This window comes from Besnoitia besnoiti, chromosome III (genome assembly GCF_002563875.1).
Source record: "Besnoitia besnoiti strain Bb-Ger1 chromosome III, whole genome shotgun sequence".
NCBI lineage: Eukaryota > Apicomplexa > Conoidasida > Eucoccidiorida > Sarcocystidae > Besnoitia > Besnoitia besnoiti.
The window spans coordinates 2,090,068-2,117,219 of record NC_042358.1 but is presented as its reverse complement, the minus strand read 5'-3'; the positions used below and the strand labels follow the sequence as shown (position 1 = coordinate 2,117,219).

The window sequence follows — 27,152 nt, the reverse complement described above, 5'->3', positions numbered from 1 at the left end:
CATACTTGCCTGTGGGTCGCGGCTCTACTCCCTTGACGCGTCCCCACTCGAGTGTGCAAACTTCTACCCCAGTATTCCCTTGAGTCATGTGATACGCTTCTCGCCGGATACGATCGTAGTCGCTATAACCGAGGTGTTTTGCGATATTCGTTCATGTCACATCATGATACATCGGTTGTATGACCAATATCCACAGGCGAGCTTCTGTCTGCGTCAAAGGAAAGTACATGACGCAATGGATTTTCCGTAACAGATTACCAGCCTTGTGCACGTGGATAAGCTCCGGAGCTGATCACAGGGCTACCGGTGTTACAATGTTTGCATATGTGTAGAAGCTATGCGTCTCTTCGGCCTGGGGATGTCGGGATCCATTACGAACGTGGATCCAGCAGACGAAAAAGCGGATGGATACCTTGGATGCCACCTACTCTCGAGCCAAGCTCATGCAGGGACGTCCCCAGTGATAAACAGCCATCAGTCAGAAGGTTGATGCTATCGCATGTCGAATCGCAGAATTACTGTTCGCTTAGCTACCAGCCTACGAAAACTTTTGTACTTAACCGAAAAGATGCATAACTTTCCCCACTGCTTCTGTCCACCAAGGACTCACCAGCATGCTGTTCCGGCGGAAAGCGATAGCGGACCTCTTCTAGTGCAGCAGGATACCGGAAGGAGACATCGACATGGAGGGCTGCGGAGCTCGCGTTTCTCCGCAGCGACTGGCCACGGCCGAGACAGCACAGGCGGCAGCCCGCGTGCTGTAGTGGGCGAGCAGCAAGGAGCTGGTCACGATACCTATGATCAGCCCACAGGGGGCGCAGTCGCCCCCGCGGGGGGTCTGTCAGAAGGTGATGGTGCCCCGTACACAGGCAGCAGCGGAACGCCCTCTCCTACTAACTCTAGCAAGTTTCGCAGGGAAGGATTCATTCCCTCGTATAACGGGCCGATTGCAGACTACTATGACGTGGAAACCAAGAAACTGGGACAGGGGACTTACGGCAGTGTCTGCCGCGCCGTCAATAAGGCGACAAAAAGTGTCAGGGCAGTGAAAACCATCGCAAAGGCCAAGGTGAAAAACGTAAAGAGATTCAGGCAGGAAATCGCCATCATGAAGTCTCTCAATCACCCAAATATCATGTACGTGCTGCTGACAGCTGCCCTGCCCTCTAACGACGGCCCCTCACACACAAGTTGCAAACATCTGTTAAAGCGCGGGCAGCCATTCGACATAAACTTGTACGATCTGCGTATTCTACTCGACCGTCGCCGCCGTAAACCTTAGTGACTCATCGCTGACAACCACTTGTCGGAGTCCCGCACCCCCCCCCCCCGCCGGTCCTTCTTCAGTAGGCACGCACATTCGGCACGGCATAGATAGACAGAAAAAGTGCCAGTAGCTCGGTACGGAGGCGGCGGGCGCGGGGTGTCATCCGGAAAAACGACCAACGGACACAACAACGACTGTCAGATGCCCTCAGAGCTTACAGTGAGCTTAGACCGGATGGATTCATGGCTGAGTCGCTACGGCGTAGCATCCAGATGACGAGCGCAAATATACGATGTCGTAGTGCCGACGGTAGTGGAGCCAACGCGCACGAAACCCTATTGTATGACATGGAGGTCTGTCTATGGTTCCTCGCCCTCTGAGACTTGTTCAGCAAGCTGTTCGAGACTTTCGAAGATCACAAGAGCATCTACCTCGTCCTCGAGCTCTGCAAAGGAGGAGAACTGTTCGATCGTATCATTGAGGAGGGTTACTTCAGTGAGATGTACGCGGGGAGTTTGATGCGTCAAATTTTCGCGGCTCTATATTACATACACCAGCATGGCATAGCGCACAGAGACCTGAAACCAGAAAACTTCCTCTTCGCTGACAAGAGCAAAGAAGCACCTTTGAAGATTATCGGTACGAACATGCATATGACTTTCAGGGTATTCGGTTGTGTCTACTACCTTAAACTGAAAGAAGATGTTGAATTCACATGCTCGCCCACGTAAATCCCGTGGGCACAGGAGTGAACGTTGCGAGGAATGCCAAAGCGTGCTGGGAGAAAAGAATTGTCTGTCGCAGTTTCAGAGGGCTATCCGGGCACGCCAGCGCGTGTGTGGAGAGAACAGGCCGGCACGCGCGCAGGCATTTGCTTGCTGGCCTCTGTAGTTTCGGGCAAGTGCATTACGTGCGCGGATTCCTGGTCGCCGCTTCGTCTCGTTTCCCTAGTCTTCTATGAGACGAGAGCGAAAATGGAAACAGCATCTGCGTACGAGAGCGTGTGCACCCGTAGCTTCACACCGCTCACTCAATATCTAAAAGTTTGCGTACGGCTACATAAAGCTCTGCGGGAGTCTGTGTGGGAATTGCACAGCCACGACGCGTGGGGCGTTAGGCCGGACAATGGCTTCAGATTATCTGTGTCGCGCGCATCTTGGCAACGAATCTCCAGCGCGCCGGAACGCATTCATCTTCATGGGGGTCTCCGAGGCTCACCAGCAATTTTCATATCTAGAAACCCCGAATGCATGTGTGCGTGCCCGCTCGTAATCGGACGCAGATTTTGGTCTCGCAGCTCGTGCTGGACCGACAACCATTCTCTCGACAAAAGCGGGTACACCGTACTATGTAGCGCCTCAGGTGCTGCAAGGCAAGTACACCTACAAATGTGACATGTGGTCGGCGGGAGTGATCATGTACATCCTCCTGTGTGGATACCCCCCCTTCCACGGAGACAACGACGCCGAGATCCTCGCGAAAGTGAAGAGCGGCAAGTTCTCTTTCAACGAACAGGACTGGAAGAACATCTGCGTGGAAGCTAAAGACCTTATCCGGAAGCTTCTGACTTACGATCCCGCTCGTTAGTCGTCGCCGTCTACAGAGACAGACTGAGGCCTTGCCGAATGGGAGACAGATAGGAAGCTATTCGCCATTTCCTAAATCAGACACGGCACATGTGATTTGTTTGCAAAACACTTAATTAGCCTGTTTTGCATATCGGCCGAGCAAGCACGTGATGAGAGGATGCACATTTCGAGTGCCTCGTGGTTTGTCTAAGCACGGTTGCTCGAGCGTCCCGGAGTGGTTGCGGGAAGGCACGGCATGCCCTGACTTGGTACACTTCAGATTTTACTATAAATCGTTCACGCCCAGTACTCTCACGCCCGCGTTCGTATCGCTTGCTCTCGGGGATAAGACCGCCGCTCGTAAATACGCTCAGGTGCTGCATTTTTCGTTCTGCTTGTCACATGAAGTACTATGCTACACTCGTCAATGACTGCGCTCTTTGAGCTGCGGGTGACCAGGGCGCATGTGTATCGCTCCTGTGCGGCAATCCGGAATATTCGACAGAGCGATTGACCGCAGAACAAGCTCTCGCGCACCCGTGGATCAAGCACTACTCCACGAAGGCCAATCCCACGGCTGACACTCCACTGAGTAACCACATCTTAGACAACTTTAGGGTCAGTACTCCAAAACATGCGTCGTTGATGTCAAGTGTCAAATACAGCTGCCACTTGTGATATCCTGGGAAGAGACAGGTGCATTTGAATCCGCGATGCTTTCATTCTCTTGTGACATCTGTGCATGCGTCCTGCATGAACTCGCGCACCCGTATGCATCGTCATGCTTAAATATCCGTGAGAATATGGGATACGACAGTGTGCAGGCTTCGCGCACCTGGTGGAGGCGAGGATTTGCCGCGTTGACTACTGCTGATGTTACGTATGTATACACATTTCATCGTGAATAGTGGTGGAGCGTCTCTTTCCATGTAGCTCAGCTGTTGGACACACTGACTTTATTAACTCATTCCCGCGTATGCATGCGGTTGCCCATGCCCGCGCCCTCCAATACACGAACATATCGAGTTAGCTGGGCGCTGCTTGAGTCCGTAGATTTTATTTTGCAAGTTCACATGCTGAAGTGTGGTCATTCGTTGCCTGAGGAGCTGTATGGATTTGAATCAGGGAACGCGGGCAATCTAGCGTGTCTGGTGTCACGGAATGACGCTACAAGCTGTGGTAGTTGTCGTTTGTAGGCGTTTCGGGCGGTATCAAAACTGAAGAAGGCTGCGCTCACAGTTATCGCTCAGCAAATGAGCGAAGGGCAAATCAAGGCGCTGAAGAACATTTTTCTCGGTGGGTACCGGGGCCCGCGTCAAACAAGGGCAGGAAGAGAACTCTTTCCCGGGACTCCCATGTATAGGCGACGCGGCCTGAATGTATCATGGATACAGCAGGACCCGTGTATGTTTCGTGAGTCTTTCAGCTTGCTGCTTCGGTATTGGTGTCCCGTACCTTATTGAACGGCTTGAAATCAGCAGTATATATGCAGGTCTGTGACGCCTCGTCAAACTGAAGAAAGGCAAGGCGCTTTAGCTGTTCTTTCGTTCTGTGGCATGTCGGAGATAGATCCTGCGATGAACTCTCGGTTGTGTGTCGAAGGCGCTTGAGGTGTAGCTGTCTTTTGAATGCAACGTTGGGACGCCTCGTTTGAAGGGGTGATGTATGCACCGCCAATAAGTGCCGGGGGATACCGTGTCTTGAGCGTTGTCTGAGTTCCTGTTTCCAGCGCTTGATGAAGATGGAGACGGAACTCTCACGATTAACGAGATTAGAGGTAAGCCGAGCACCCACTTTCACACGCATCACTCTGCATGCACCTTGATCGTCTGTTGCTGCTACGGCTTGAGGCCGGATGGCAGCCGAGGCGCCATTGATGGCTCTGACAATCGGCACGCTCTGGAATGAAGACCGTAACTAGAACGGCCGTGTCGCCGTGAGTGTGGACCTCAGAGCGAAACGGCGCAGACAAACATCCGCACTAGTCCTGAATAGAAATCACGGGGCGCCAGGGATAGAGGGTTCAGGGTAGTCTGCCTTCAGTAAATAGGTGGGATTCCCCAAGGCTGTCGCTTTTGGCGGCCAGCTGTTGCCAACGAGCCCCGCTGCAGCTGTTGATGGAGCCTCGTCGTCTCCTAATTGATTGGGGCGGACGACGCAGAATCTTAGGTGGGATGATAGATAACCCTGATGGAAGGAGTTATGTAGTTTAACCAGCAATCCAGCAGAGAGGTGCTACAAAGACCGCTCAACGCAGCACGCGCACCCCGCATTTTACCTATGGACTGGATCAACACGCTCACCTGGATACTTTCTGTGGTAGAGGCTCTGTATGCCTTATTCGGCGTTTCCGTCCATTTGCCTTTTCGAGAGTGCCGTTTATTTCTGATGCTGCAAGCTCAGCTGGCCTGAACAAGAGCGGATTGAAGGAGATGCCTCCAGATCTTGACGCGCTCATGCAAGAGGTGGATAGCGACGGCTCGGGCGTGATCGACTATACGGAATTCATCGCAGCGTCTCTTGATAAGCGGCAATATGTACAGGTTCGCTGCATTCGTGGCCGCAGGAGATCGGTGCTGCCGGCTGACTTATTAGTGTGGGTCACAAGGATGTTCCACGCTACAGCACAGCAACCCCGGTGACCAGAGAACCATCTTCAATACTTTTTTTCTACGCTCCGTTGATATGTGCACCCACGGCTACGCGAAGGGAAACGAAGCCGCCTGCACACACGTCACCCAATACTGCCGCCATTTAAATTTGGCTGCACAGGGCAGGGATAGCTGTTAAATGTTCGAAGAACCAGAATATATGTTGACAAAGCACACCATCACCAAACTGCATTGCACTTGGCTCCGTCACGCTTGTACCTACCGAGCAAAAACCACATTTATATATGTACAACGCGTATTGGCAGTCAGGGTCGCGGACCGGTAGTGCCTCTTTATCCCTCTTTTCGGACCAGAAGCTGCTCTTCTCTGCAAATCACTGGTCTTTGCACAGGAAGACGTATGCTGGGCAGCCTTCCGCGTCTTCGACATCGATAACAACGGACGCATTTCAGCAGACGAACTCGCTCAAGTTCTTCTGAGTGCCGACGTGCAGAACATGTTTCCTCGGCGGGACGCGTTGGGGACAGCAGGTTCTGAAGCGGCGCCTATTGAGGATAAAAAATATGCGAAGGAACAGCACAAGCAAAACGTGATCGAAATGAAGGGCCTAATAAAGGAAGTGGACCGAAACGGAGATGGAGAGGTGCGCCTTGTTCCCATTGGGGAGCGCCGTTCAGTCCCGACTCCACACACTCACAGGGCCACATGTTTCCGGCCTCTTCCACGCAAGCAGAGTGGTATTCCAACTTGTGGACCTCCCCTGGCTCAGAACAGTTCGCCATTGGGGACGCATCACATTGTGAACTGTCAGATTGGGGTAGGTTGCGCTGGCTGGCTAGGATGCTCAGGCGCACTTCGAAGGCTTGCCAAGGGCCTGGGTTCACGTCACATGCTTCTGGAGTGGAGTTTCAGCCCTCTCTAAGCTTACGAAAGCCTACCTGCGCTGAAGCCTGTGCCATCCCCCGAAGATTGACTCATGTTGGAAGATCTGCATATGGGGATACAGTGCCTGTAGCGGCATGTGCCGTACGATCATATACTTCGTTCACTCTGGCGCCCTCCACCCTTCTGGGGCCAAATGGACCGTGCTTTCTTATCGCCTTACTGCTTGCACCAAGCTCGGAAGCACGGGCATAGAAATAACTGTGTTGCTAGTCAACAGTACGTATTCCAGCAGTGTCAGCAGCCGCCACCGGCAGTGCGCGTGCCTTTCACAAGCATGAACACCCAGCAACAATTGTGCGTCTCCCTTTTAAAAACAACTTATCGTTCCCAGCTTGACTGGCTTTGCGTTTTTAACAGATTGACTTCGACGAGTTTATGGAGATGATGCGCCGAGGAGGTCCTACGTAAGTGGACGTCTGAACCTGCGATTTGCTCTGCCGCTTTACGAGACAGAGCGTCCTGACCACGTTAGCCACCAGGCCGGATATAATTCGTTTTGTGATTGTGTGGAGGAGGAAACTTCGAGCCGCACTGGTATTTGGGTCTCAGTGGCCGAAGCGCTGATTTGCTCGTGAACAGAAAAAAGCGCAGTTTCTCATATTAAACACACGCCAGTTGACCCAGTTAAACTCAGACTGATTCCTACTGTCTCTTGCTGAAAATTCTCTAATCCCTCTTGTACCATAGGTGGCTCTTTTTCGCACAACGTGATTGCGTCTGTCTGCTTGTGATTCTCAGGTCGGCCCCGAGCTCGTCGTCAAGGGTCCTGTAGCTAATAGAATTGTATGAACAGCAGCGTTCCAGCCCGATGCTAGCGACCGGTACCGCGCATGCGTGCATTGGTTCCTTGTTACTGACGCACACTGCGTAGTATATAAGTGTGGAAATGTAGCGTGCACTTGTGCTGTTGATAAAACACAAACAGGATTCGCTCCAAGCGACTACCACGTCTACAGACTTGCTGCGTTTCTATCATTCCGTCCAGTAACCTCGCTATCTAAAACGTCTGGTAGGTACACGATAACGTTTGTCTAGCGGATCGCCGGATTATCAGGTTTCAGATACACTTCTGGAAACCGCGAGGTGCTTTCGTTTGCTGCGGGTCCCCTCATCGGCACACAGTCACTGACTCGTGTTGCAATATCCAGAGAGAACCGGCCCCTGAACTCGAGAATACTTCACGCATGGGAATCTACAGTGTCACTTTCGCGCCATAGGACATCCATAAGCTAGACACTGATCGTGCACGCACCTTCGAACGCATTGTCCGCGGTTACTACCATGACTGCTGCACGTGAGCAGCCACTCTGCTTCGTGAGGTCGGTCTTTTGCTTTAAGGCTGCACTCATCCGTAAGCTGATATTGGCGCAGTCGGTGCGTCTCTTCCACCTTACCGCGGTGATAGGAAAGGATACATTATTGTTCGTAAGCCGCTCGACGATTGGCGTAGCCGGCAACGCTCTTCGCAGCAGGCACACCAGGGGGGAAAAATGCCAGTTATTGCTTTAAGCTCCATCACAGTGTAGATTCTATATATGTACCGTAACTATAACCATGGTGACTTATACTATGCTTCTTATTAACGGGATCACAGTTTTTCACTGCATAACATATGAATGCTCCTTCCGCCATTCCAAATAGATTTCATGGAAACAAGGAACCGCCTAGCGCAAGACTGAGCCGCTGTACAGCGGACGGTAGTGCTTGAAAATACTACTTCATCTCATTTTCGGGCTGCGTGTAGCGTAAGTGCAACGTATATGTTCCACCGTGTAGCAGCGCTGTGGCGGGCACTGTCTGCGCTTTCAGTAGACTAGTGCTGTGCTCAGGATGACACGTCTACCAGATATCGGCTGACCGCAGCTGCCTGTCCACCTCCTGCTATGCTGTGACACTATTCGGAAAACACGCTGCTCACGAGAGGATCGAAGAGGAAGTAAGCCAAGCCCTGGTTGGTCACAAGCGAATGTTTTCGCGGCCTCTCGCGCCAGCCCGGCTTCAGAACGCTTCCTCCTCCGCAAAACGAAGCTCGGAGACACACCAAAGCCGTTCACGTGACATGGTGCTTTAGAAATCACATAATCGTTGTATTGATGCGAGAAGTATCCGTATGTTTCCGGCTCGGAATACTCAACCAACAACGGCTCCGTGCACTGGCGAGACGAGTCACGGCGTCAGTGTGGACAGAGCTGCTCTACTCCTCGATGTTTCGGCATGCAAAAAAGCTGGCTCACGTCCGCTCTATTAGCTTTTTTCCGTTACGTGCTGGTTGTCTCATTGTAGTTCCGGCTGTTTTCTCAAATTACTTGGAGAAAGCGGCGAACTTCTGTGCCTCGGCTTGTTTTGGGGCAGCAGAAGAACGCCGACCTTTTGCAAAGAAAGTTTTGCGCTGGTAACCGGTCTTGTTCGGTGTTATGTGTATTGCTGTTGCACCCGATACACTTCCTTGGCTCAGCAATGACTGACAGGTCCCCTGAGTGTGTACCGCGCCTTGAGGGCCCTGATGGCGACGGGGTTTTTACGTTGCATCTCGGCAATGCCGAAAACAGACTCACTTGCTCAGCCATGGATGCAATCCACGTCATGCTTGACCGCATTGGTAAATAGGGAGAGGCACATTTTCACTCATAGGCTAGGCCCCTACAACGTACAAGAACCCTTCGCCGGCGTAGATCTCATATCCTAGTCTAGTGGAAGATATGGAAATACTCATGTGTGATTAACCCAGCAAACGGTTGAGAATTGCCTCTCCCATCGAAAACAGTTGAACAACAGCGAAAAGTGCCCTCGTGCACAGAAGAACCAGAGTGTGTCTGCCGGCGTCCACGACTCTCGCTGCCCCTTGAACCATCACACGCGGAAGTCGTTCTCAAGCGGACTTTGATGTGTGGTGACAACTCCTGTGAGCTAATGGTAAACCCTTCCGCACCGTGAGTCCGAGCAAGCGCGGAGAAAGGTGTCTGTGTCCGTTCTCGTATATGGTCAGTGTGGTGACTGTATGATTCAGGCGTTTTCCTGTTTCTTTCGATCTTCCAGAGCGGTCTAAAGGTCCAGCAGCATGCGTAATCTGCAGTAGTGGGAAGTTCTTCTCCAATGGCCTCAGCATAAAGGAATTGTCAGACCACCCTAAAAAATTGCTCGAGGTGTTCCACAGCAGTAAGCCGATACAGAAGGGACAGACCTAGAGAGACAAGACATATCACGTCCCTGTGCCAGTATCGCGGGATGGAATCCTGTGTAGAACTCGTGGCGTTCGTCTTACAGCACTGTCATTTGGCGTCTTAAAAGGGAATTCGCTACCTTACTGCAGCAACTAATCTTCAAAGGCGCACACTCACCCCAGCAGCCGTATAAGATTGATCGATCCCTGACCTGACACCACCGTCAAACGAGAGCGACGAGTGACGTCAAATGAATTTGATTTGACCTAGGTATATATATACTTTTGTTTCTGTTACCGGCATGCACGCGCCTAGGTTTAGGGTGTATGCGTCACGATGCGTTTTGTTCACCTGCATCTGAGCAGCGACTACGTGAGAAATAATCGGACGAGTCAGCCGGTACGCTGGCTCTCCATAATATTTATTTTTGTTCATTTTCTGTGGTGCCTCCTCAGTGCTAAAAAGGCTGCTTGGCTTCCCTGTTCCTCTCGTTGCTGCTATCAACGGGCATGCGGTAAGGGACCATTTTGAGAGAAGTGATGTCATTTGTTCTTTACCACGCATTCAGTACTTTGTGGTTCCTCCAACCTATTCAGAGCTACACTTCCCTGCACAGCACTCAAGCTCTCTGCTTTGCTTTAGGAAACGCATTTCACGCCCTAGGTTGTGCAGCAGGCTTGCAGGTTAGGTTCGGCATGACTCATTACAGTGTTTCCAGCGCGCAAGAACACCTGATTTGCTATCTGCTTGAGCCCCTAATACACAGTTCGGAGGAGGAGCCATACTCGCTTGCGTGTGCGACTACCGCGTGATGAATGCGAATAGAGGATTTTTCTGCGTCAACGAAATTCTCATCGGCCTACCACTGACTCCAGGTGACGGTTATCAATTGTATGCATCTGACACAAACAGGTGAAGACTTCTTTTGTTATTGGGGTTAAGAGGTTCATGCTGATTGCATTGAAGCGTTAGCAGGCAGCCTTTTCGATACTCTTTTTGTTCACGAGGGAGGGTTCAAATCAAATGTGTATATACATATATATGAACAGGTATGCAAGTGCACGGGTGGTTTTCCAAGAACAAAACGATACTCATATTTATGAATTCATACGAATCTCGACATTAAGACGTGTCATTATCCCCAGACTGATTAGTCTACCTGCGCTCAGTCTGCCGGGGCGCATCTGTCAATCGCAACCCTAAACACGGCCACTGGCTGCAAAACTGCATAGAGTTCCACCCATGCTCAAGCACTGCCGCTGCACGGAACCCCTCCATGCTGCCGAACAGGGTGCGTATGCGGTGATGTGTCGGTCTTCCGCCCGCCTGTCAGGCTTGTCGGCTGTTGTACAGTCCAAAATCGACAGAAGCCTGTGGACAACAACGATGCTGCGAGGACAGCGATGGTCGGGCGCTGCGGCGCTGGGTGCGCGCATTGTGGACGGTGTTGCAAACGGTAGGCAAGCACATGGACCGAATCATTGGGTCCATGAAGACGCACGGGGCTGTTTGACACGGACAGCGAGAAAGCGAGTCGACATACGCGTGGAGCGGCTTGTGGACTGCGTACGTGCCAGGCGAGGCGGACGTGTTAGAGGCCGCGAAGAGTCTGGCTTCCTCGGTGGCGTCGCTTGGAGAGAATCGGCATGCCTACGGGTGAGCCATGCAACGCAGTTCTCGGCGTGCTCGATCTGGTCTAACGCACGTTAGAGCCCAACACCGGATATCTTGCCTCAGTCCTGAAGCACCACAGGGTGACAGGGGGCGGCGGACGGTCCGCGAAGCAGCAGCTGTAGTACTGCAACTGTACCTGCAGTTTCGTGACTTGTACAAACCGCCTTCCTCGGTTTACATAGGCGCAGGGTTCTTATGCAGCCCGTCATCATATGTTTGATACTTTCGTTGTGAAAATATTCCAAGTGGTGAGCAGAGGGCAGCGACTTCACATAAGAAGGCTTCAACGCAGGGGACTGGTATTACGAATATCTCTCTCTTCCCATAGTTATTCGTTCCTCGTCGGCGACGAGCAACAATGTGCACAACCGGCCAGCTTCTACACCGGCTGAGAATCTGTTAACAAACTGTCTTACGAAATATACATTATCTGTCAGTTGAGCCACTGTCTCGAAATCCACGATGACTCGCATAGGCAGCAAACAAAGCCTTCCCGCGGATCCCTGTACCAAACCTGAAAGTCTACATACAAATGCCCTAGGCAAGAATGGTTTCGGCGACGCGATGTCGCTCTCAACATGTTTCCCTGTTGAATCTCTCACGCCTACGGGTGCAGCGCCGCAGTGCGTTATTCAGTGTCTCGTGTCAATCTGCTTCGCTTTTTCAGCTCCATAAAACGCGAGATGTACAAAAGGGAATTGCGTGCTCTTGACGAAGGTCTCGGGGCAGCCGCTGAAGCCATTAAAATTGTGAAAAAAGGAATGTTGCCAGCAAGTCCAAAATTATAGGACGCTCCGTTCTCGCGGGATAACAAATCGTGGCCCTGGGCGTGTCATTTCCATACGACAGGCCGCATGTCCTGCGGAACGTATGTCTGAGTGAAACTCTGGTCGTTCGTAGCGATAAGTCGGTTTGCATATTGGACTCCTGGTTGAAAACGAGCCGCCAGCTGCACGAGGGAAGAGGGTTTGGTCGAACGCGTTTCCGGCTTCTTACGCGTGGTGTCCGATAAGAAAACGAAGGTCAGAGCGATACTAAAGGCGAAAACTGCCGCTCTTTCGGGGCTAATGAAGTAAGCGTTTGTGTATAAAAAAACCCAACTGAACACGATACATTGGCACACAACATCAAAATAAAAACAGACCGTATCTTCGCATCACTTTGGGCAGCTCACAGGAGCGTCGATTTCTTAGTTTATAGAAGAATACATTCACGCGACAATACGTTCTGGAACCACGCGGCTCTAGAAGGCATTCCGCACAACGGTTAAGCTTCTCTATCTAAACAACCGCAACGCCTACGATACGAAGCGGGCCCTTGCCACATATTTGGGCGTCTTAAAACATGTCTGTCAGAATAATGAAGAAAATCACGACTCAGTGTCGAACCACATGAAAGACAATGAACGCCAGGCATGAGGGCTAAAATGCTGCTCGGTTTCCTGGGGATCTCCCCTCAGGCACAGAATCAGGAACGAGTCACTAACGCCCCGACTCACCCTGCAGAGACTGAGCCCCTCACCCACCAGCATGGTCTGAAGTGAAAATGGATTCCTCGAATTATCTTCACACGCCGTCATACCACACGCGACGCGCCACTGGCTTACACGCATACACGGATGACTGACAGCCACTGATTCAACCGAGCCGGCCTTCCTCGCAGCTGCCGAGTGATAGCGTCTCACTGCAGCAGCGCATACGGTATCAGCCACTATGAAAGCACACATGCAAAAGTTCTTGCCTCGACACTTGCCCTGCTCTTTACCTCCTCAAGAGAGGCGAAAGAACAAAATTATACGGAAATCTTTCGAGCCTTCCACATGAGCGACTACGGGCGACGAAAGTCTGCCACGAACAGGGGGATTCGGTAGCGGCCGGCGATCGTAGGAAGGAAAGCAATCCTACTCCTTGCTCAAGGCGGAAGCAACTGACCAGTTCCTAACCGCGACGGAAATGTTAGAACCACTTCGCGGAAATAGCGTTCAAGCGGTCCTAGCGTCGGGCACAGAACGGACGGGCGCTGCCGGTTGCAGACAAAGAGACAAAGACCCCGTGACTCATATCAGTGTCTCATTCCCGACAAGAGAATGTCTAAATTGCCGACAGGAGATAGGGCAGATGGGGGAAATGAGGCAACCGTTCCCCTCCTGTCTCCACGAGGTCTTCGATAATGAAGACAAAAGGAGTTTTTGCACACGTTTTTGCATAGTCTTCGAAGTGACAACCACCAGCTCAGGCGCAGATCAGAAATGACGCTTCTGCTATCAAACAAAACAAGGTGTAGGCTGTTGCTCGGTTCCCGAGAACTGTCTACCCATCATAAACGCATTGTGCGCAAGCGCATGGGCGTCTTCCTGATTTCCACTCGAAAAACCGGGAAAAGGTGAGTGAAGAACTACACCTCATAAGCGAAAGATCGGAGTGGCACGCTGCGACTTGGCATGCATGACCCACCCGCGCGCGACACTAGAGCCCAGATGGCAGAAAACAAATTCTGAGGCCTTGAAATAGAGCGGCCTCACACCGTCAGACGGCACGACCCCATCTCTCCTGGACTCATCCCATCCCTGAAATTGCTAAAATTGCAAGAAGCAGTTACGCTTCCGCGCGCTAGGGGCGAGGCGAGCCACGCGCCGCTTGGGCCTGAACGCGCGACATGTTTTCTTTGCCCTTCTTGTTGCCATACGTGCGCTTCGCGAAGCGGTCAAACAAGACATACATTGAAACGATATAGATCATGTATCCCACCGCAATTCGAAGAGGATACTCACACGATTTGTAGAAGCACATGTGGTAAAATCCCTGACCAAGCATCCCTAAAAACTGAGTCATCTGCATGCGTGTAATAAACTGCTTGATGTAGCGCGCGACGCCGATATTCAGCGAAGCCATCAAGTAGTACGTGTACATCATCACGTGAATCGAACCGCTGAGGCACACATCCACACCGCAGACATGCAACGCAGGCGTAGATGCTTCGCTCTCTGAACTGCCATTCGCCTGAACAAAAGTGAAGTGCTACCGCCATTCCCTCCCACCGTCTTTTCACCGGGTGCTTCCAACTACGCTTCGCAGAAACACGGATCTAGCATGAGTTCCAGCGAACATGCCATCAACACCGAAGGCAATAGCGGATTCCAAAAGATTTTTCCAGAAGACCGTGCTAAGCAGAAACTGGAGCCATTGCATCAGAGAACTGTAGCGTGATTCGAAAAATAATGCTGCCAGCTGTCTTCCAATACACGGGCTGAGCCTGCCCGTGTATGCGGACCATCCTGCCCCGCTCACGAATCCTCTGCAAACCCGACTGCCTGTTGATCTGAGCTCTGCTTGTAGGCTGGAAGAACAACTCACTTCGCAAAGACAGCGAAGTAAATGTCGCCATCGTAACCGACGCTCGCGTTGATCCACATCATGTACAAAATCGATGCGTGATGGTAGATGTGCAGGAACGAGAACTGGGCCCATTTCCCTCGGCACACAATGAAGACGGTATCCATCAAATCTACAATTTTGGTCCTGCGAAAGGCACAGCGCACCCACACTTTCAACGCATTGCATGCGCGAGTGCAGAGGCGTCGCCGTGGCTGGCCGCAACTCGCTGTGGCAGATCTGCACTGAGGAGGCTGCTGCTGCATCAGCGCCTTCCGGAAACGCATGCACCTAGCAACCGGCGCGGGCCACGTCCCTCCGCCTCTGACTTTCTGCGTTTCAGAAAAATGCAGTCCTTCGCCAAAAGGGGGTGGCGACGGCGCTTGTGGTGGGCCTGCTGTAACCGCTGAGTCCTCTCCCCGGAGGTGAAGACACACTATGCGTTGCTTCTGGAGTTTCCACTCTCAAGAGTCAAAGACAGCCGCAACCTGTGCAGTTTGGCGAGCTTCCGGGCTTTGGGGCTGCTCACGGGGCCAGTGCGTCAGCTTACAAGTAAAACAGCCAGACCACCTCCGCCATGTTCACCCTTGTCGGGTCGAACTTGTTGAATGCAAGCGTGTAGCCCTCGACGATGTACACACTCATGGCTCTGCACACGATGTACGAGCACGTGATGACCTGCGCACAAAAGTTTAGAAAAGTAATAAATCTATCCACACGGAATCTACAAAACGTGAATATAAAATGGTGAATGCTTACAAGTATATAAGCAGATAAGTAAGGAGGGACTCGAACCCTGCCACGCAGAAACAGAGAGACCCACATATCCACAGAGACGGCACACCCTATTTCTGCCGACTCGCGCCGAGGAAGGTGCTCCCGGATGGATTTTCACGATTAACATAGAGAAAACATGCAACACGTGCAGCAGCAAACGGCACCAGCACACCTCCGCCGTCCCTCCGACAAGTGCTGCTCTGATAACTAATCCCGTCTCAGAGATGACCACTCCAAGTACGATGATGCTGATCAAACTAGCATCTGAGTAGCTTTTTCCTCCAAAGACGACGGCTAAAAGCACGGGAAGAAAGCTCTTGCAACACAAAGGGCAGCAACCGGTTGAGAGGGACGAGGAACGGACAAGGGCGTTCACTACCGTGACGAAAAGGAAAGAAAGGTGCCCCGTTCCCCAGCGAGGCCTACACGGTGCCCCCTAAACAGGCGAGCCGTCCACAGTTTCCAAAATTACACCTAAGCTTCGGTGCCTTTCATAGACGCGGTAGCCGTTAAGTTGGATCTCACAGGCTGTGAGAACGTGGAGCGCACGTGAAGCATGCTATGATATTCTCGTATGTACCTGGAATATGTTGTACAGGATTTGAAGGAGCAGCATGAAACTCATTTTTTCCGCCAAAGAGGGCCGCGAAGTCGCCGTTCTCCCTGCCTTCACCGGCTGAGGAACCTCGCAGCTGGCAGACTTCGTTGTCTGCTGTTTGCTGGAAGTAAAGAACCGGAAGGCAGCGGCGACAGCAACGAATGCGAGATACGAGAGGGTGACAATGACCAAATCCGACCCCTCCATCAGCGGCCACGATGCGGGTATCCGCTGGGACGCTGGAAGGGTAGGATTGTAGAAGTCCAACACCGCGGCCAGCGCCTTGTCAGAGGCCTCCAAGAAACCAGAGAAGGGGGGCTGCGAAACGAGGAACTGCTTGTAAGGCTGATAGCTGCGGAAGAGCAGCTGGATCAGCGGCGCGTCGACCATTGTGGGCACCATTTTTAGGTGTTCTTGGCCACTGGAGTCACAACAACGGCAACGTCCGGCGCATGTACACGGGGAAAATGGTGCTCCTGTGAACCGAGTGACGTGCAATAGTTCAAGGAGAGTCGCTAGACCGAAAAATCGGGCCTGTAGATATGCGAAGGCGGGCGGCGGTTCGAGGGAGTGGACGACTGGGAAGAGTGCCAGGAGCTGTACAACCGAAAGGAACACCGGAAACCCGGTGGAGGGGCAGAGAAGACAACAGCAAAAAATCCCTTTCAGTCACAGCTACCGCATGAAGACGATGGAAAGGAGTCAAAAAACACACTTAACTCTAGCAAAAATCCACCGGGCATCCCTGGCACATTCACCACAGCGTTGTTGGTGCTTCCCGGCTGCGTACACTGGCTCACGCGCTTGCGACCGACTGCGCGCACAGCTGGGGGAACGGTCGGCGAGACGGTTATCTCCCGAACTCTTCCCCCCCGTTGCCCCGTCCTCCCCATGCGGGGGCTCTGCGCACATTCCTTACGATACAGAACGATCTTACCAGACTGCTCTGCGCCAGGTCCCCGTGAGAAAAGTTGCCAAGACTCATGACGTCTACCGGGAACAACCTTCGAAACAAAGTGCAAAAGCCAAAGGAGAGAGAACTGCTACTGGCTAAAAACCCCGGGGAAGGGTGGAGGGGCGGGGTCGGTCGCTTGCTCGGGCGGCTCCAGCGAGAGTTACCACAAATACCTGGCGCGGAGCGTATTGGTTCACACTGACTGGATATTCGCCAGCTACAGCTTGTGGTTGCGGAGATGTAAATAGTCAGGTCTGCTGAGACGATGATGTGCTCTGCATGCGTGAGGTCGTAGATGAGAGACGCCATTGGTCGCAAACACCTAGCCCACGGCATAAGCGGTGGGGCCGGTGAAGCAAGCGTATGCCGTACAGACACGTACACGCTGCCATCCATTTGGGTTGCAAACGCGAGCCGCTTTCTGCGGTTGTTTGCCGACATGGACGCCGAGCCTCCATTGGACTAGCCCTTCCACGCTGCGCCAGCCAGACGTCACGTGGCCGTGATGCCCCGCCCACCTAGTCGCACGATTGTAATTCTAGCTAGTCGCCTCAAATGATCCTCGCAGACGCTGCTAGACACAAATAAACATATGGCAGGCTGACGGAACACTTGAGCTAGAGCGGCAGGATGCACAAAGTTGTGGCAGGACGCCCTCTCCATCGTCAGCGAAGCCCGAAAAACAGGCGCTGCAACGCAATGGCGCCGCCCCGAAGCAGCTGCTGTGCGTGCTCTTCTGGCGTTCTGTGACGACTTCAGAGGTCCTATTTCTTTTTTTTCCATCGGGGCATTTCACCCCTAGCAGCTATTCTCCGTGCACTGCAGGCCCCATAGACGCTGCAGTATATACGTTACTTCTCGTGTAAACTGCCCACTATGGAGGGAGAGACCCTGCTTGTAACGAAGGTGTGAGGTGTTTCCGGGGTCCCGGCATGGTGCTGAAGGCGGACGGTGAGACACAAAGGATCAAAGCAATCGAACCCAGCTTATCCCCATTTCCCTCTGTACCACACTTGAACGTCGATGCCAGTAGAGTACTGCGGAAAGCACAAGAAGAACGTGAGCCCGTACTATTCGTAGTGGGAGGGGGCTGGCCGCATACAACATTATCAGTTCAAGGGACATTTTGGCCGGATTCTCCCGAAATTGCAGATATCCGAGTGAGGTCGATTTTCCTGCGGCTACGAAGCTGACGAGGAAGCGCGTGAAGTTTTGCGGACATTCGTACAGCCTATAGGCTCTGTACTGGCACGCGTTTGGTGAATCAACTGCGGTGACCCTTTCCCGTCATGTCTTTAATAAGTGATGCATAAGCGACTGCATCCCGTTCTCCGGCTACATCGGGAAAAAGGCTTCAACATGCCTGTGCGGAGCAACTGCTGCCGCTGTTCGCAGGGTCGCTCGTCGTGTGCTTCTCATGCATCGTGCTGGGGTCGCTTTTTGGCTCGCTCATTAGCACCTCAGAATGAGGCGAACGCGCTGAGAAAGAATTTTCTGGTGAGGCGAAGCTTGACACAGCAGCCTGCTCGGTTCCGCGCTCTGAGCTTGAGCAGACGGAGGAGAAACGAAAGAGCGGCTGGCAGGGACTGCACACGGACGAGGCGAAGGGAGGTCGTGCCATGCTCATCTGGGCAGCACGAGTTTCTGCAGTCCGTCTGTTAGTCGGCCGCAGGACGGATGAAGAAGCTTGGGCTTTTGAGCATTTGCGGCAGGCGAGCTTGTGCTTCGCTTGCCGGCTGCACTCCGACCAAGAGCACGGCACTGTGGTAGCATCTGCAGCATGCTCTCTCGTCTTCTCTGTTGTTGCAGCGCAGCCTTTGTCCACGCCGTTGTTCGTCGAGACGAGCCCCTCTTTGGTGAAGGAGCCTGCTCGGTGGCTGTCGTGTTTTTTCTACGCGCTTTCGCTGTCAGGATCGCAAAAGATTGCCGTGTTCTCTGTGAGGCACTCCGCCCCGTCGGGGATGCGGTAACGTTGCTCGAGAGGACCCATGAAGATTTCTGGCCAGCTGTGCGAGCGTTCGACAGCGCGGCTGACTGGCTTGATTCGGTCTTGTTCGTCGACGCCAGCGTCTGCTTTGAGCGACGCCTGAAATGCAGCTGTGAACCGCTGGTTGCCTGAAGGCGGCTGACCGAAGTACTGCACAAGGCGGTGCTGCGTACCTTGTCCGGAGTGTGCGGGGGTGCGCGGTTCTGGCCCGCGCTCGGGGGAATGAAAACGAATTCGACTGCGCCATCTTCGGTGACGGCAGAAAGATTTCGGAGTCCAACCGATAGACGTCGGTGCGCGAGAAGGGAAGATTTTGGACTGCTCCTGCCGCTCTCTCCAGGTGGCGTCGAGTGGCTGTCCGCCTTGGTAATGATGCGGCAGGAACTTGCTCGCGGAAGAGTCGCAGCAGCCCGGATGGACCCCGACGGGGAACCTCTGCATTCGGGTCGTATTCCTGCCAGGCGACCACGCCTATGCGGAGTGCGCCCGAGAGGCGACGCTGATGCGGAGTGGACGTCTTGCACCGCACGCTGCGCTGCAGAGGGTTTAGAAAACAAAGCAGAGTAATGGGTGTTTTTTTCAATCAGAGCGGATTCTTGCAATGATTGGTATACTCCCAGGCTTTCCGTAACCCCTCAGAGCGTCACTCAAGGGAAAGCCAGCAGAAAGAGCATAAAAGAGAAGGCCGCGTCGCGCGACCACAGAAAGGGCGCGGCCGCGGCACTGCCGCACATCATAACGTAGAGTCCTCAGACGTGGGTTTTTGAGTTCTGTTCGCGTCTCCTGACAAAGAAGCGTCCACTGCGACACCGAATAGAGAGCAGCTTCAAATATCCTGCATTGTCAAAGCAACGCACCGAAACTAACCAACCGCGAAGCGCGGGGGACGCGCCTTCTCGAGCGCCTCAGGGCCCTGACGACAGCCCCGTGTCTGCAAATCTGACTGTATGAGGAATTACGGCCCTCATCCTTGTACAGTGTATTTTCGAGCTCTAACCGGAAAGAGGTGAGTCTGGTAGGGTGCTGAAAGAGTGGATGGCGTGTCCGCCTTACCTCGCCTTCGAAGCTTCTCTCTTTCGGTGTCGGCTTCCCAGATCATAGCTTTGTATTTGTATGCCAGGTCGGCTATCTGCTTGAGCTGCTCGATAGCTTGCAGAACATCCAGGAACCGCGAAAGGGGAGCAGCGTTCTTTTTCGAACCAGGGAAGCTCGCGCTCGGTTCTTCCAGAGTGTATGTCCGCGGAGCGAAGCGCGATTGATGAAGGCGCTGGAAAAGACAGCCGCACTAGGGCAAGCTGCACACCTCATTCGTGTTTCAGTAGATATGCAGGGTTTTCCGCAAAGGCGTCTGACAGCCTCAGCTGGTCGACTGTGCAGGGAATCCCCGCCACTTTTACGGGACTCGAAGCTCGCGGCCGCGAGATGAACAGTCAGAGCCATGCCTCTGTTACCTATCGCCGGCCGAAGAGTGTCTTGTGTTGGTCCGCACCAGCCGCTCAGGCGGCCGCGTCAAGTGAGGGAGCTACTGTTTCTAGAGGACGCCATCTAATCGAGCAAACAAGCATAGTTTAAGGGTGACAGGCAGTGGGGACACAGCGTTTTCTATCACGCCAATTGGTAGTCACCTCCGCGGCTCGGCCTTCGCGGCCTTCTTCTAGTGACCATGCCGCAAACGCACTCGATCCCTGCGCGATAGAGGAACCCCCTTCCACGCTTCGTCCGACAGAGAATATGTGAAGATGCTCGATGAGTTCATGGGCAATGCTTGTCGACGTGCGGGAGTTGCTGGAACGTACTGTCTGAACCACAATTTCCGCTTATTCCGCGAACCCTGAGCATTTCGTCCTTTACCGTGGCGATCTAGGCAGTCGTGTCTGATGCTCGCACCGTGTGCAGGACTTGGACACTCGCGCAGATGGCTCCTATCGCGGCCGTGTCGCTGGAAATTTCCTCAGTCGCGGTAGCGACAGCCTGCTCAAGTTCTTGCCGATTTTGCCGCAGTCTGTCTACGTGATTCTGGAGCTCGCCTGAATACAATGCAGAAGGATCACACGGCTCTATAAGTATTCCGGTTGATGACGGTCACCCCCCAGTTGCCGTGAATGGCTATCCGGCTTGAGGCTGTAACTGAGCTTCGTCTGATATACCAACACGTCGAAGAGCTCTTTCAGTACCAGGCGCTTCTATACGGCCCCGCTTGCAGGCCTTCTGATTTTCTAGAAAGTCAAATCTGATGACTGACCTGATCGGGATGCCATGTTCAAGATAACGTTGGAGCCTTGCAGCTGACGCTCGTTGCACTGCAGCCGGTTGCGTTCCAGACGTTCTGGCGGAGTCGGACGATCGATGACAAAGCGGATGAACAACAGAAAGGCGTTTAGATTTTCTGCATATTCGAGGGCACGCCGGACGCGTCGTCTCTCCGCGGCAGAAGTTGCCTTCGCACCAGAGTTAGAACTGCAGTGTGGTATAACCGTTGCAATAAGGCAGGCTCCCCCAACCGCCTTGAGCGCGACCCTAAACGCTCATTATACGCACACCAACTGAGCAGCAGTGAGGCGATTACGCGCTGGCTAGTATGTGCGTGCTACACTGGTGCCCCTCCAGGCTGTCGGTTGTGTATTTTGTCATTGACCACAGCTGCATAGGCAAGCGGCCGTAGCAAGGTGAGGTCATCATCTGTCAGTGCTGGTGTGTGTGAGTTTCTGACGCCGGCAGCAGAGGATAGGAAGGAGGGATGCTTTGCCTACCAAAGGCTTCGTTCAACTGCCGCTTCAACTCCTCGTTGGTGTTCTGAAGCGTTATCATTCTTCTCATCAGACTTTCCCCGGTCCCTTCGGCTGTCTCTCCAGACAACTCTGATACGGCTTCAACGTACTTTCTGTCAGCACAGGGCTCACCCATAACATCAAAAATGGTGTCCGTCTGTTGCACCTAGTGGCAATGCTTGTCCACGACCCAACGCGGTAACGTCCTAGGAAGCAAAATAATTATTCACGGCGCGGGCGGCGCCGTCTCAACTGGTGCTCTGCCCCGGATTTCTGCGTGATTTGGCTCACTTGATGGGCGCTAGCTTCATTGCCGCTTGCTCCACGTGACGGCACTTTGCCTCCATCTGAGCTATTTTCATTGTTAACAGGGAGATCTTTTCGTCTGCTTGCCGAATGGTCCATATGTTTGCTGTAGATAGTTTCATGCTCTGGTGTGCCTTTTCGATATTCCGCTGTAGCAGCCGACTACAAGTCAGAATCAGCTAAGAAACCAACAAAGAGAAAAGAGCTCCAAATTATGACAGCTTGGTCCCGTAACTCCGCACAGATAGACGGCGCCTGCGCGCTTTCAACTGCAGGAGCTCAGCCGGAGACTCAGATGGGGACAACATCTTGGTTGAAAGCAGCGTGGCGCTCTCATTGACAGAGGTGTCGCGCTGTCTGCGTTGCGTTATAGCACGCACATGGCCAGGCAACGTCTATCTTTACACATACGGACCACCACGCACACGGGAGCACACAGTGCGCGCACACACCTGCTTAAATCGGTCCCGCCTGGATTCGAGCACCTCCCTCTGTCGATTGCAGATATCCATACGGCTCAGAAACTCCGCCTTCGTCTTTGTAAGGAGCCTCTGGACGTTCTCGGACTCGCGCTCCTTGACAGACACGAGGAAAGCAAATGACTCTCCAGCTGCGCATTGGCATTGGAGAGAGACACCACTAGCTTCTAGTTTTCTCCTTTCACGGACACATGCCAACGACAGAACAAAGCTGCCCGAAACGAGTTGCATATGCAGTTCTTGCCCCGTCCACCGTGTAATATAGATCCGCCGCCGCCGTGAGAAAGCAAGGAAACAAATGCACACTCGCGTGCACCGTCTTTGTAGAGGGCATCCGTTCTTGGCCATTCGGTGCTTAGCAGCGCAGTCTGTCACATAAAATGCTCCTCTGTTGAGGGATCGCGCGTTGCGAGCACAGCCATATCTCCGATGAAGGCGACATTCGCTTGGGCACCCACGGGAGGCTCCCGATCAGCCAGTTGCCCAACCGTGGCCAGATGGCACCCAGCCGGAAGCTGCAACTTACATGCTCAGGAATCACACCGCATGCTGAGCACTAGTGCAGTTGTGATACTGGTTACTCCCCATACGGTAGGCACCTTGTTGAGCAGGGAAAACGTACCTTTGAGCATCTCGAGTTTGGCTCTCATCTCTTCGATGCTTTTGTCGAACCTCGTCTTGACCACCTCGTTTCCGTATTCGTTTTCGTCCTTGCTGCTCACTAACGAGGACGAAACCGCCCGACTTCGTAATGGTTCTGTGTGATCAGAAGATACGCTTTTACGGATTGTATTTGGCGTCTGCAATGGCCTTAGTGACAGACGTTCATCGGTATCGCCCTCATCGACCTGCGTCAGGAATGCAGGAGCAAAGGTCCTTTGTTGAACCCCCAGCTCTCTGGCCGACATTGACGTCTGAAGCCTGCACGAGACACGCATCGCTATCAGTGGCTGCCGCCGCTGGAAGCGTGATGCCTCGGTCGGTTCGTTAATCAGATTCAGCTGGCGGGCAGCCTGGAGCTGCTGCACCTGCATATCGTTAATCTGATGGATGTGGTTCACCTCTCGAAGCTTTTCGAGCGTAGCTGCCGCTCTATCGGTTCGCCTCATTTTGAAGACTGCTCAAGACAGGCTGTGCATTACCACGCCATGTGGTGGTTTAACACCGAGCTGCGTGGCTACTGATTTATGGAAGACTGGACCTGAGAGTGAACCCGGTTACGCCACTCGGCTGCACAAGGATATCCGGGGGCCGGCCACTTTAAACTACTTCCGCGAAACCCGATAAAGCTAGGAAAGGAACTAGGCCAACGACGAAATGCACTTGTAAAGCGGTCGCGATATCCAGGGGCCTCTTCAGCCGGCAGACAGACTAAGGATGAAGATACCGTGGTAGAAGGGAGAGACACGAGTGTGCAAGATGTCAACATGTGTTTCGGGGTCACTTTTTGCCCACGATTCTATCAATGACTGAATACTAGCGCCGTGCATGCGCTGAGGCCGCACCATGGACAACGGTTGCAACAGGGGTGGACTATCCCTTAACGCATATGGTGGCGCGGTCAAGTGTCCACGACTGCCACCAGAAGCATACATTTGATGCTTACTGAACGGTGCTTGGGCATGCGTGCACTTTGTTGATGCGGGATACGATGATGAACAAAAGCGTGTCTCTACACGTGAGTTAGCCTTGGCACTCCAACGAACCTCCGCGTACGGTACAGGGGAACACGCAACAAACACGCGTGGCCCACGAACACAGGTGTGGAAGACCACACCGTCCAGATCGGACTCTAAGTGAATGACGACTGGAAAAGAGGTACGGCAAGGCCAGGCTCGTCATGCGGCGAGTCCCGGAAGAGACATCGCGAAAGCAGCAAGCTCCGGCCGACGCCACCGCAGACGGAAGGTGTGATCAGCAACTGTCATTGTCCGCGATCAGGCGGCTACACGCTAGCGGGTTCGTGGGGGACACCAAAAATACCCGCTCCGCAGCAGTGTATCGAGATACAAGCTTGGGAACAGGACGGCACTCGCTAAGGACACGCGGCCAAGCGACGCTTCCGCCGTTGGGGTACCTCGAGTATCAATGTTGCCTTACACCGCCCACTGTGTGCTTTCGTTGTGAACGGGCTGGAAGACGTTTTCTGTTCATAAACATTTGCACTAGCCCGATTGTCTGCTCCTAGAACCGGGGTTCCCTGTGGGGGCTGGCCAGAAATTCGCTTAGAGCAGATCAACTAGATGTCGGCAGGTGCTGCATGGAATTCCTTTTGTAAACAGGTCAGCATGCTACGCCTGGAGCCCCATACAATGCAGGGTGTCGATTTCTGAGTGTTCACTCTGAAACGCCGGCTCCCGGAGAAAAAAAAACAGGGCACGCACTGGCTCGACAAGAGCCACACCTGTGGGGCGGGCACAGGAATGCGGAGAAACTGGAAACACGCCCCCGAACCGCACTGCAGCAACCAGCACTTTTTCAAAAAAGCCGATGGAACAGATATGAATTGAGCGACTACGACAGATGGAAGTAATGGGGACACACGCCTTGTTGCAGTTACAGTTTTGTGCAGAACATGGGAAAAGGAAGTGATGTAGCAGCCCCGACGTGGCTTAAAAAAAGCTTTTTGTCTTTGTCAAAGGCAGGCAAGGGTGCAGGATTATGTCACCTGACGCATGTGTTCCGAGCTTCTTCGTGGGAGGAATTTCGGAAGTTTTCCTTAGCTCCTAACCGCATGCTGCCACCCCTCCTTCGCTACGCCTGCGCTGCGGGTCCGCTGCAGCGGAACTCGTGCCTGCTGCCATCATGATTTCCAGGTGGTTCTGAAGAGTGCAAGAGAACTGCACATCGCGTCGCCCATTTGAGGAACTAAGTAGCTGCAGCATACGCGGTACTCACTTCAGTACGGAAGCACACATATAAGCTGCCACCGCTGGCGTCCTGCAACGCTTACAAAACTCTAGGTGTCGGGATAGCCACAACTTTGTTCTGATCGGGAGAACATGTCCTGATTCGAAGGTGCCGCGCACGCAGGGCTCCCTCTCTACATTGCAGAGCCTCTACGGAGAGCAGGCATCCTGAGAGCGAGCACTGTAGCGCCGCTGTACCAACAAGTTTTTTACCGCAGAGTTACGTAAACCTGGTGCCGCATCATGAACACATGCCTATAGGCAGCCCCTGTCGCATTGAGAATGCTACCTGGACAGATGACAGGGATACGTCAAGAGGCAAGAGTCCAACGGTGCAGCAACTGTCCGAACCGTCTGTCAAAGCGCTTTGGCTAGCGATGCAGGCGAGAGGAATGACATTAGCCGAGGTTTTAGGCCGTCAACTGTTCTGGATGTGTGCGCGCCATCAAGGCCTGTAAGTCCCCTGTCTCGCCACCATAGTTGCGGATTCACCAGCACTCTATGTGAGCCGTACATATATCAATTACGTCCAGGAAAAAACGGTGGCCGTAGTGGCGCTGATGATCTTGTGGCAACGCGCTGACGCAAGAGCACGGCGGTGACGCTCTTCGCAAGCGAAAACTGTAACGCGAATGCTACCAGCGGCAGTAGCCAAAGACGCGTGAGTACCGCCAAAAGCGCAGGACCGACGTTGCGACGACAAAGCAATGAGGATTGAAGGAATGAGAAGGGGGGTCTCACCGCCAGTCGTCGTATACCACAACTTGCGGACGACGTTGTGACACCCGAGCAGTTAAGACAGGAAGCCAACGCGGCGACCTCAATCGAACCTGGAAGACCTGGAATTAAAACGAATTTCCGCCGAGTTTTTGTGGCGTTTGCGCCTGAGATTGCTTCCAAACACAAAGAAGGGTAAACGCAGGCACTGCTGCGCTGTACGCTGCGAAGTCGAGTGCACCTGAACCGCCAAGGCATAGATCGCGCATGCGTTCCGCCATGCCACAAGACACTGCATGCGAAACCAAAATTTCAAGCCTTACACACTCATACATACGCGCACAGCTCCTTTCAAGACAGTTGCGAATGCCCGAGCTAGTCTTGCTCGTGGATTAAAACATGAATGGCGGCCTTGAACGTGGACTGTTCGTGTGTCTTACCCGGCTGGAGAATTTGTGACTTGCGCCCGCCCCTGTTGGCGTCTCAGAAAATGGGTGACTGCCAGAATGAAAATGCGTTTCTTGGCAGCCCGTGTCTGGCTTCCCTCCCTCACTAGACCATCAGTGTTCCCTACTTGCCCACTTCGTTGTGCAAAGTACGGCGGACAATAAGTCTGCATTAGTGCGTATGCGTGGCCCAGTTTCTCTGCCTGAGTTTCTCAATGCTAGCTAGATGAGCTCAGGGGCCACTGCAAAAAGCACGCACACCATAAAATGGCGCCGTTTTTCGGTTCGTTTGATCGCGTCGGAGTTCGCTCGTATTATTCAAGTTTCATCCACTGGACAGCGTACCGCAAGCTGTGGTTTGCGCTTCAACGCATTTAGTGCCGGCTTCACGCACCTTATCGCGGGTTTTCGAGAAGCTATTTCCCCAGGACCTATTGGAATCCAGCGGTTGCGCATTAGTGACCAGGTGGCGGTAGATCTGTTCCGGTACCGCGATCATCTCTATACCCTCACTCAAGGCTTTTCTGGGGCGCTACGACGCACAGTCCTGCGCAGGAAGTTTTAGTAACTTTTTGCCGTAAAATATAGAATGTAGGGGGGAAAAGCAAGATA

General features: G+C 53.2%; 4 protein-coding genes across 4 annotated transcripts; 2 read left to right on the top strand and 2 right to left on the bottom strand.

Moving 5' to 3' along the window:
* Positions 1 to 568: 568 nt before the first annotated feature.
* BESB_046090 (calcium-dependent protein kinase CDPK2B) lies at positions 569 to 7,164 on the top strand (the record flags this gene model as incomplete). Its single annotated transcript, XM_029363060.1, has 10 exons — positions 569 to 1,137; positions 1,659 to 1,906; positions 2,550 to 2,849; positions 3,341 to 3,453; positions 4,032 to 4,131; positions 4,565 to 4,612; positions 5,239 to 5,378; positions 5,839 to 6,090; positions 6,750 to 6,796; positions 7,131 to 7,164. 10 exons carry the CDS (start codon positions 569 to 571, stop codon positions 7,162 to 7,164), a joined length of 1,851 nt encoding a protein of 616 aa, XP_029220426.1.
* A 1,685-nt stretch (positions 7,165 to 8,849) lies between these two features.
* Positions 8,850 to 12,015, top strand: BESB_046080 (enoyl-coa hydratase/isomerase family protein; the record flags this gene model as incomplete). Its single annotated transcript, XM_029363059.1, has 7 exons — positions 8,850 to 8,991; positions 9,429 to 9,548; positions 10,009 to 10,067; positions 10,320 to 10,428; positions 10,887 to 11,009; positions 11,131 to 11,209; positions 11,895 to 12,015. 7 exons carry the CDS (start codon positions 8,850 to 8,852, stop codon positions 12,013 to 12,015), a joined length of 753 nt encoding a protein of 250 aa, XP_029220425.1.
* A 1,821-nt stretch (positions 12,016 to 13,836) lies between these two features.
* Positions 13,837 to 16,375, bottom strand: BESB_046070 (fatty acid elongase; the record flags this gene model as incomplete). Its single annotated transcript, XM_029363058.1, has 4 exons — positions 13,837 to 14,155; positions 14,581 to 14,745; positions 15,149 to 15,276; positions 15,956 to 16,375. 4 exons carry the CDS (start codon positions 16,373 to 16,375, stop codon positions 13,837 to 13,839), a joined length of 1,032 nt encoding a protein of 343 aa, XP_029220424.1.
* Positions 16,376 to 18,551: 2,176 nt separating this feature from the next.
* On the bottom strand, positions 18,552 to 23,577 carry BESB_046060 (uncharacterized protein; the record flags this gene model as incomplete). Its single annotated transcript, XM_029363057.1, has 7 exons — positions 18,552 to 19,450; positions 19,969 to 20,182; positions 20,803 to 20,942; positions 21,158 to 21,432; positions 21,975 to 22,168; positions 22,442 to 22,599; positions 23,091 to 23,577. The coding sequence occupies 7 exons, from the start codon at positions 23,575 to 23,577 to the stop codon at positions 18,552 to 18,554; spliced, it is 2,367 nt and encodes a 788-aa protein (XP_029220423.1).
* Positions 23,578 to 27,152: the final 3,575 nt, after the last annotated feature.